We start from the raw sequence: 10,929 nt of genomic DNA, 5'->3' as shown, positions 1-10,929 counted from the left end.
AACGAGAAATTACGGTCGCAAATCACCCGGTTCTTTACGACCAGAACTATTAACGGGATACAAACCGGAGGAACGAGGCATGGAGGGAGGTGGCAGAGACAGTGGGGGAAACTGGTAGGGTTTCGCCTGTTTGGGGAGTTTATATCCAGTGTACTTCATTTTAACATTGCTATTGCTTTGTATGCCGGGGGCGGGAGATTCATGTGATTGGTTGTTGGTCGCCTTGGGCGCGTGAAATCGCCAAGCTTCAGCCACGCCCAGCATCAAGATGTTGTGATGCCTGTAGTGTAGACTACTACTGGGTCGCGTCTTCAGAGTAAATCGCCAGAAGCGCCGACACCTCCTCATCTCCACCGCTGCCATGTTTCCTTTTGTGTTGCCATAAGTTAGTCTCTCTCCGTTGCTGCGCTGGCCTGGGCTAATGCTAATGCTAATAATGCTAATGCGAGCAAATAAAATGGCGGCTTCACAAAACTTTTCGGAGTTTTACGGGGCGTGGTTTGCAATTCGCCCAGCCAATCAGAAGATGTCAGTGTGGCCGACACGCCCACGAACCATTTCCTCCCCAGGAAAGTACTACCTCTCTAGCAGGGACGATCTGGGGGTGAAAAGGTTGAACTAGGGACTAGGCCCAGATCCTTTTTGGGGTGAAAGAAAGGTCCTCCGGTGTGAAAGCGCTAAATGACTTTTTTCGACATACTATAATATCACTATTTTCATAATTTTTCAAATGCATGTAACTTTAACAGATGACACTAAAACCTTGTTTAAAATGCTATACTGTGTCCGACTCATGAATAATAAATGGTTAAGTTGCGAGACCACTTCACAAAGTGACAAAATAATAATAATAATTATTGACAAATGACCACATGTATAGTTAGGCAGTATTTTTTTATTATCACTTAATAATGCAGTTTACAGTGTTCTGACAGCAAGTTATAAAACTGATTTACCCTCAGGACTGAGCTTATAGTTATATCAATATAAAAAACTTCTGATAAAAATATATATATACGTAGATATCACAATATGACAAATATGCGAAATCATAAACTCATCAAACTGGTTTTAAATCAGTAATAAGTAATCAAGACCTTTTTTAAGGCTTTGAGTACATACAGATAAGATCATAATATTGAATAATTGTCCAGCCCTGTATTCCTCTGTTATAAAACAATATATATCCTCAGAAATCAATCCATAAAATACATCTTAAACAAACTTAAAATCTTCCAGCAGTCAAAAAATAATATTTGTAATATTTTACATCCAATTATGTTTGTTTTGACACTTTAGTCACACATTTCTCAAATATTTTGACGTAACTTAAAGGGGACCTATCGTGCAAAATGCCCTTTCTGATGTCTTCTCTACATCACCATGTGTCCCCGGTGTGTCAGAAAATAAACCCTCTCTCTTTTCCTCCGTACCCAAATCTCTAAAAACGGGGAACAACGGAGCTGATCCAGATTTGCGTCCGATATGACGTAACATCTGAAATGTGGACCCACGGGCCAATCAGAAACGTTGCTATCAGAAACAACGCCCGACTGTTTTGGACGTAATATGGTCGGTGTTTACATTAGCATGCTAACACTCAGAGCTAACCTGTGCTGGAGAGCATGTGTGTGAAGAAGCAGGAAGTAGAAAGGAACTCACCTTGTGGTGTAACCGGGAGAGAGAAAGCCTTTGAGCTCCAGACTGTTTCAGATCCTTGATAATCCATGATATGGCGTTTCATCACGGCAGCATTTAGTTTAGACGGTAGCTGCCGGGTCCCGCGTGAGCTCAGACCCTCCTCTTTAAAGCTTTATCCCCAAATCAGCAAAACACTTCATCGACACGTCTTTTATATATCTGTATCTATCCGATGCTATTGGCTAACGATAGCACGATAGGTCCCCTTTAAGTAAGAAATGTGAATTACTGCAGATTTTGTATCCAGACTTTTCTTTTATACCTTTATACAAAATGTAGTGTTGCTGTAAAGTCTGAACACAGCAGGTTATATCTTTCATCTTACACAGAATATTACATACAGTTCATAATAATCATATATAAAAAACGAGTATTACACCAATATTTACATACAGCAATACGTGTAGCGTTTTAAATAAACAGCTTATATGCAGCAGTGTGTGAGAACATGAACATAGTTATATGTATTGATATTCACGGCTCTTTCCTTCCCGTTATATTCATTCATAATCACATGTGTCTTTAACCACGACCTGAGATCAGCACTAAAGACACTCATAGCCATGTTCATTAATAACTGTCGCTTTTTTAATTAACTGCCAATTAATGAGCTCTTCAGCAAACAACGTAAAGCTGAGGTTTGTTTACGAGTCACGACTCCAGGTCCCAGCCGTGATGCGCCAGGAAACTCCACTTGCTTTTAATGCAAATGAAATAAGGGATAACTGCTCGTCTTTACTTGCTTACTTTTATACATATTGGACTTTTAAGGTTGATTTTGTCTAAAATAGTGAAAAATAGAGAAAAGCAACAAACCCTATATTTGAGTCCCAAACAAACAGCTTTTAACGACATTTTGCTCGACAGATTGACCAATGGATGCTTCTCCGTGGATCGGTCCGTGGATCAGTCCGTGGATCAGTCTGTGGATCAGTCCGTGGATCAGTCTGTGGATCGGTCCGTGGATCAGTCTGTGGATCAGTCCGTGGATCAGTCCGTGGATCAGTCTGTGGATCAGTCCGTGGATCAGTCCGTGGATCAGTCTGTGGATCAGTCTGTGGATCGGTCCGTGGATCAGTCTGTGGATCAGTCCGTGGATCAGTCCGTGGATCAGTCCGTGGATCAGTCTGTGGATCGGTCCGTGGATCAGTCTGTGGATCAGTCCGTGGATCAGTCCGTGGATCAGTCTGTGGATCAGTCCGTGGATCAGTCTGTGGATCGGTCCGTGGATCAGTCTGTGGATCGGTCCGTGGATCAGTCTGTGGATCAGTCCGTGGATCAGTCTGTGGATCAGTCCGTGGATCAGTCTGTGGATCAGTCCGTGGATCAGTCTGTGGATCGGTCCGTGGATCAGTCTGTGGATCGGTCCGTGGATCAGTCTGTGGATCGGTCCGTGGATCAGTCTGTGGATCAGTCCGTGGATCAGTCCGTGGATCAGTCTGTGGATCGGTCCGTGGATCAGTCCGTGGATCAGTCTGTGGATCAGTCCGTGGATCGGTCCGTGGATCGGTCTGTGGATCAGTCCGTGGATCGGTCCGTGGATCAGTCCGTGGATCAGTCTGTGGATCAGTCCGTGGATCAGTCTGTGGATCAGTCCGTGGATCAGTCTGTGGATCAGTCTGTGGATCAGTCCGTGGATCAGTCTGTGGATCAGTCCGTGGATCAGTCTGTGGATCAGTCTGTGGATCGGTCCGTGGATCAGTCTGTGGATCAGTCTGTGGATCGGTCCGTGGAGCGTCCGGTGTAGACGAAGTCTGAGGGGAAAGCAGAGGCGAGTTATGAAACGATCTGGCGTTGAGATCCAGCCTGAAGACTTTTCTTTTTATCGCTGCTTTTAATTGAAACTGAGCCGTTGTGTTCTTCAGCAAAGTGGAACTTCTGTGTGAACTGTTCACATCTTAAACTGCACTGTAACTTTTCATTCATGTACTTTTTCTTTTACTGTTTTAAATGCCTTTGTCTGAATGTGTCTCATGTGTGTAACGCACCTTGTGTTGAACGGTGCCGTATGAATACACTGGCCTTATTACGAGGTAAAACTATGATTATCTTTAAATGTCCCTTCGGTTGCAGCGCGCGTGTTCCCCATTGATGGAATGCATGGATTTGAGCCTTTGCAGACCGTTGACATGCACTAAACCCTACAGGAAACACTGTCCAGGATGTGAAGGTGTGTTCTCACCGCGGCAGTACTCGGGGTTGAAGTTCTCGTAGATGGGGTACAGCGGGTTCTCCTGCTCGCTGCGGTGCTTCCTCGCTCTCAGGACGTCCCGCACACACTGGTGCAGGAAGGCATACTGACACTACACACACACACACACACACACACACACACACACACACACACACACACACACACACACACACACACACACACACACACACACACACACACACACACACACACACACACACACACACACACACACACACACACACACACACACACACACACACACACACAGAAATAAAGACAGAACTATGACAGTTAATGCTCTGTTGAAACTGGGTCTTGTAAGAATGAATACGTCTACAATGGAAAATGTAATAAAGTATGTAAACAAATTCCAGCCAGTCGAAGCCAGACATGTCTCCATGGAAACCCACACATTCATTGACTAATCCCAGCTTAAATCAAAACATGTTCCTCTCAACGTGCAGCCAGTCCCCCGTGGACGCAGGCAGTCTGCTCTCTGTGTGTCGGTGTGTGTCGGTGTGTGTCGGTGTGTGTACCTCTGTCTGCACCATGTGCTGGCGGTGCAGTCGCAGGTCGAACACGCCGCCGTACAGATCGATGTTTCCTTTAGAGTCGAGCTGCTGCAGAACCCGGTCCAGAGCGATGAACGTCCCCGTACGACCCACGCCAGCACTGCCACACACACACACACACACACACACACACACACACACACACACACACACACACACACACACACACACACACACACACACACACACACACACACACACACGTGATTACCCAACATACACATGTATTCTAGCAGTATATTAAAAGCAGCAGAACTGGGTCCCCTTAGAGACTCTCATATCTGCGTGTTGTGCGTGTTGAGGATCAGATGGCGTGCTACCTGCAGTGCACCACGGTGGCTCCGGTGCTCGGGCTGCGGTCCACGTAGTCCCGCGTCGTCCTCACGAACTGGATCAGAGACTGCGAGCTCTCGGGCACGCCGTGATCCGGCCACACCGTGTAGTGGAAGTGCCGGAGCACCCGGGGGTAACCGCAGCTGCTCTCCTGGAGGACATCGGGGGTTAAAGGTCTTAGTTATACTATTTAAAACACGCGAACACACATCGCCGGGAAATCTAGTTACTCCTCCAGTCATCACGTGGGCACCTCTATCTGCATCGTGCCTTTGGTTGTTGCCCTTCTAAGTCACCTGTGGCCCGACAGAGGGTTGCTGCCCTTCTAAGTCACCTGTGGCACGACAGAGGGTTGTTGCCCTTCTAAGTCACCTGTGGCACGACAGAGGGTTGTTGCCCTTCTAAGTCACCTGTGGCACGACAGAGGGTTGTTGCCCTTCTAAGTCACCTGTGGCCCGACAGAGGGTCGTTGCCCTTCTAAGTCACCTGTGGCACGACAGAGGGTCGTTGCCCTTCTAAGTCACCTGTGGCCCGACAGAGGGTTGTTGCCCTTCTAAGTCACCTGTGGCACGACAGAGGGTTGTTGCCCTTCTAAGTCACCTGTGGCACGACAGAGGGTTGTTGCCCTTCTAAGTCACCTGTGGCCCGACAGAGGGTCGTTGCCCTTCTAAGTCACCTGTGGCACGACAGAGGGTCGTTGCCCTTCTAAGTCACCTGTGGCACGACAGAGGGTTGTTGCCCTTCTAAGTCACCTGTGGCACGACAGAGGGTTGTTGCCCTTCTAAGTCACCTGTGGCACGACAGAGGGTTGTTGCCCTTCTAAGTCACCTGTGGCACGACAGAGGGTCGTTGCCCTTCTAAGTCACCTGTGGCACGACAGAGGGTCGTTGCCCTTCTAAGTCACCTGTGGCCCGACAGAGGGTTGTTGCCCTTCTAAGTCACCTGTGGCCCGACAGAGGGTTGTTGCCCTTCTAAGTCACCTGTGGCACGACAGAGGGTTGCTGCCCTTCTAAGTCACCTGTGGCACGACAGAGGGTTGTTGCCCTTCTAAGTCACCTGTGGCCCGACAGAGGGTTGTTGCCCTTCTAAGTCACCTGTGGCCCGACAGAGGGTTGTTGCCCTTCTAAGTCACCTGTGGCCCGACAGAGGGTTGTTGCCCTTCTAAGTCACCTGTGGCACGACAGAGGGTTGTTGCCCTTCTCTAAGTCACCTGTGGCCCGACAGAGGGTTGTTGCCCTTCTAAGTCACCTGTGGCACGACAGAGGGTTGTTGCCCTTCTAAGTCACCTGTGGCCCGACAGAGGGTTGTTGCCCTTCTAAGTCACCTGTGGCACGACAGAGGGTTGTTGCCCTTCTAAGTCACCTGTGGCACGACAGAGGGTTGTTGCCCTTCTAAGTCACCTGTGGCCCGACAGAGGGTTGTTGCCCTTCTAAGTCACCTGTGGCCCGACAGAGGGTTGTTGCCCTTCTAAGTCACCTGTGGCACGACAGAGGGTTGTTGCCCTTCTAAGTCACCTGTGGCCCGACAGAGGGTTGTTGCCCTTCTAAGTCACCTGTGGCACGACAGAGGGTTGTTGCCCTTCTAAGTCACCTGTGGCCCGACAGAGGGTTGTTGCCCTTCTAAGTCACCTGTGGCACGACAGAGGGTTGTTGCCCTTCTAAGTCACCTGTGGCCCGACAGAGGGTTGTTGCCCTTCTAAGTCACCTGTGGCCCGACAGAGGGTTGTTGCCCTTCTAAGTCACCTGTGGCACGACAGAGGGTTGTTGCCCTTCTAAGTCACCTGTGGCACGACAGAGGGTTGTTGCCCTTCTAAGTCACCTGTGGCACGACAGAGGGTTGTTGCCCTTCTAAGTTAATGAGTGTTGATTTTGTTTATTAAACATCTTCCTCATTGGAAGGCGGCATGAAGCCGAGCTGAGCGACTCAAACCTGAAGGTCACACACTGGGTGAAGGTCATGGCCGAGGAAGACGTGAAACACGTAGAGGTCTACTCACCGATGTTATCCTGAACTCCCTGATGGTCCACTCCGGCAGCACGGACTCCGACAGCATCTGGACCACCAGCTCTCCGTAGTACAGCGGGTCTCTGTCGGGGGGCCAGTACTGATCGCACTTCACCTGCAGCACAAGCAGAACACGAGTATATTCACGCTGCAGACGCACGCGTCCCCTCACGAGTCCATCTGCGCTTTAGCTATACCGTAACTAGGGGTGCACGATACCGATACCGACAACTTCCTGCTTCTCAAGACCGATACCGACAACTTCCTGCTTCTCAAGACCGATACCGACAACTTCCTGCTTCTCAAGACCGATACCGACAACTTCCTGCTTCTCAAGACCGATACCGACAACTTCCTGCTTCTCAAGACCGATACCGACAACTTCCTGCTTCTCAAGACCGATACCGACAACTTCCTGCTTCTCAAGACCGATACCGACAACTTCCTGCTTCTCAAGACCGATACCGACAACTTCCTGCTTCTCAAGACCGATACCGATAACTTCCTGCTTCTCAAGACCGATACCGATACCGATAACTTCCTGCTTCTCAAGACCGATACGATACCGATAACTTCCTGCTTCTCAAGACCGATACGATACCGATAACTTCCTGCTTCTCAAGACCGATACGATAACCGATAACTTCCTGCTTCTCAAGACCGATACGATACCGATAACTTCCTGCTTCTCAAGACCGATACGATACCGATAACTTCCTGCTTCTCAAGACCGATACGATACCGATAATAATATAACATATATATATATGAAATGTACCTGTAGTTTTTGCACACCTAGTCGTGAGCAAAGGACATGAGCATTACTGCTATGAACAGAACTAGCCCTGGGGTCGTCTCTGGCAAACTTCTCCCTTTTCAAAAGCCTCGTGGATAGGTGAAAGCCCCGGTGCCTTTGCAGCTGGCTTTGGATTCGCCGCTAGTTTAGCAGCGCAGGCGTCTTCGTACGCTGTTAACACACCATCGTAGCCATGGCGATGTTTCAGGCGACTGATCAGGTTGGAAGTATTATAGCTCGTTGCCTTTTTCCCTCCTCGTGGAACTTCTGCATCTGTTAATACAAATAGCAAGCGAACTATCTAACTCTGAAACTTTGAGATAGTCCCATACTACCGACGACATGTTTGTTTGCTGTCCTGGCTTCACGGCCGCACGCCGTTTACGTCACAGCCAGGCACGAGTTAGGGAGCGCTGGCTTTGTGAAGAACTCCCCTCTTCCTAAACCACTAACACCACAGTGCTGGCAACACGGAGGAGCCGAGTGAAAAACAAGCGCCCCTCATCCCAATCCACCCACACCGCAGGATCTCTTTCTCTTTTTTACCCAAAACATATATTGTTTATTATCGGGGCTATTAATACTTTTATCGGGTTTATCGGGATGACGTCCTAATTCCTAATATCGTGCACCACTAACCGTAACTATATACAACGTTCATATTGTGCCCCGTAGATAAGCTTTATGTTGGTGATATATTTAACTTTTAACTATGAAATAAAAATAGATATAATGTCCTCACCCGTCCCTTCTCCACACACTGCGTAACCATGACGATGTTGTGAACGCCGTGCTCCCACACCATCCGCCAGAAATCGTCTTTGGTGCCGGGCAGCGGACCCTGCGTCGCCACGTACTCCCTGCGGAAGTTGTTACCCTACACACACACACACACACACACACACACACACACACACACACACACACACACACACACACACACACACACACACACACACACACACACACAGGAGACGTCAGTGTGTGTGTGATATCTGACTGTAGGAGCCACAATGCTTGTTTTGCCATTGCTTATTATTTCTATTATAATCCTCATCTCAGTGTGTGTGTGTGTGTGTGTGTGTGTGTGTGTGTGTGTGTGTGTGTGTGTGTGTGTGTGTGTGTGTGTGTGTGTGTGTGTGTGTGTGTGTGTGTGTGTGTGTGTGTGTGTGTGTGTGTGTGTGTGTGTGTGTGTGTGTGTGTGTGTGTGTGCTCACAGGGATGTAGCTGGCGTTGATGTAGTCGGAGCAGGGGTCGTCCTCCAGGAAGGACAGCTTCACCCTCGTAGAGTCGTCTACACAAACACACAACTTTAATTATAAATATATCAAATATTGTATAAATTATTTTCCGAGTTTTATTATTAAATAAATATTATTAAAATTCACTGAAAACAATAATTACAATTTTTAAAAATAAGAGGTTAATAAAATGTCTTTATTCTTTATTCAAAAAGTCTTTAAAAATGAACAATTAAAATACAATAACTCCCACATGGAAACATTTTGGGGTAAAATTCCCAAAATGTTTTTTTACCGTAAAACTAAAAGTCTCTTTATTTTTTTACATTTATGTTTACTAAAATATTACTATATTTTAATATTGTCATTGAAAGACACCATAGTGTCAGATATATTATTTAGTATATTATAAGTGTTTAGTGACGCTCACCGTCTCCTCTTCAGCTCAGAGGCCTTTATTGTTCTAAGTGAGAATATTAGCTGTGTGTGTGTGTGTGTGTGTGTGTGTGTGTGTGTGTGTGTGTGTGTGTGTGTGTGTGTGTGTGTGTGTGTGTGTGTGTGTGTGTGTGTGTGTGATACTGAACTCTGAAAACAACACAGCACAACAACTGCTGCTATTAAAGTGGTGAACAACATAATTGAGGCATTGGACTGTAAACAGTATTGTGCAGCTCTATTTATTGATTTGTCAAAGGCGTCACAGTTGATCATATCATCCTGACGGAAAGACTTCACAGTATCGGCGTATCTAGGCATACTGTAGGTTGGTTTTTAAATTATTTATCAGCGAGAACCCAATGCGTCCAATTTTCTGGGTCCGTTTCTTCCTTCCTCCCGATAGCAAAAGGTGTGCCACAGGGTTCCATATTAGGACCCATTCTGTTTACCATATATGTAAATAATCTATGTAATAATTTAGCAAATGCTTCTTACCATTTTTATGCAGATGACACTGTTATTTATTGTTCCTCCGCTTCTATAGAGCAAAGTATAGATTTCCTCCAGTCTGCCTTTGATGTCATACAAACCCATTTATATCAACTAAAGTTGGTATTAAATGCTGAAAAATCCAAAGTGATGATATTTTCGAATGGCAAAAAGTTACCATCTGTTCTACCCAATATGTGTACTGCTCAAGGGACTGACATTGAGAGGGTCACTACTTACACATATCTGGGATTTCTTATTGAACAGAACTTGTCTTTCAAGTTACACACGGAAAATGTTGTTTCAAAGCTAAAAATAAAATTAGGTTTATTTTACAGGAATAAATCCTGTTTCTCTTTTCAGACGAGGAAACATCTGATATCTGCAGCGTTGTTACCTGTATTCGATGATGGTGACCTGCTATACATGAATGCCTCTGACCAGTGCCTAAAGAGCTTGGATACTGTGTACCATTGTGCCTTACGATTTATCACTGGATGTGGATATCGAGTACACCATTGCACTTTATATGCTGCTGCTAATTGGCCATCTTTGTCTGCTGGCAGACTTTCCCATTGGTTGGGTTTTATTTATAAATCTCTGCTTGGGTTGGTTCCCTCCTACATTTGCACATATATGTGTCAAAGAGAAAGTCCATATGGCCTGCGCTCCCAAGATGTGATTCAGATGCTGGTTCCTGCAGTGAGAACACAACTGGGAAAAACAGCTTTTAGATATGCTGCCCCCACAGCTTGGAACAATGTACAGAAGGAGCTGAAACTCTCAGATGTAGTCACTATGGGGGAAATCAGGTCCATCATAAAGGACAGAGAACACGACACCATTGGTCGATGTGAGTGCTCGTATATCCTGAAATCGTTTTAAATGTTGCCAGTTTTTCAATGATTTTAATAGTTTGTTTTACTTCGCATATCGACTGGCTAATGTGCCATTTTTTGTGTTTTACAGCTGTATTTGTCTGCCTTTCATGTCTGTGTTTTATATGTTGTAACTTTGTACATGCTGCCCCTCGTGGCCAGGTCGCTCTTGGAAAAGAGATTTTAATCTCAATGAGTTTTTTACCTGGTTAAATAAAGGATATATTAGACACACACATTTCACTTCACTTTATAACCCATAATAAGTTCAAAGGAATTT

At 46.3% G+C, this 10,929-nt stretch overlaps 1 protein-coding gene across 1 annotated transcript in view; it reads right to left on the bottom strand.

The window, feature by feature from the left end:
* Nucleotides 1-875: 875 nt before the first annotated feature.
* LOC117442119 (receptor-type tyrosine-protein phosphatase beta-like) overlaps nucleotides 876-10,929 on the bottom strand; it is a gene marked incomplete at its 5' end in the record, with an annotated part of 24,027 nt that continues 13,973 nt past the window's right edge. The window contains 7 exons of the mRNA XM_034078121.2: nucleotides 876-3,455; nucleotides 3,884-4,004; nucleotides 4,435-4,570; nucleotides 4,791-4,954; nucleotides 6,800-6,922; nucleotides 8,346-8,480; nucleotides 8,821-8,897. Coding sequence (XP_033934012.1) covers nucleotides 3,412-3,455; nucleotides 3,884-4,004; nucleotides 4,435-4,570; nucleotides 4,791-4,954; nucleotides 6,800-6,922; nucleotides 8,346-8,480; nucleotides 8,821-8,897 — 800 coding nt within the window. The remainder of the gene's footprint in view (nucleotides 3,456-3,883; nucleotides 4,005-4,434; nucleotides 4,571-4,790; nucleotides 4,955-6,799; nucleotides 6,923-8,345; nucleotides 8,481-8,820; nucleotides 8,898-10,929) is intronic.

This window comes from Pseudochaenichthys georgianus, unplaced genomic scaffold (assembly GCF_902827115.2).
Source record: "Pseudochaenichthys georgianus unplaced genomic scaffold, fPseGeo1.2 scaffold_308_arrow_ctg1, whole genome shotgun sequence".
Classification (NCBI taxonomy): Eukaryota; Metazoa; Chordata; class Actinopteri; order Perciformes; family Channichthyidae; genus Pseudochaenichthys; species Pseudochaenichthys georgianus.
The sequence above is the reverse complement of the archived record's forward strand: the minus strand, read 5'-3'. Positions and strand labels throughout refer to the sequence as shown.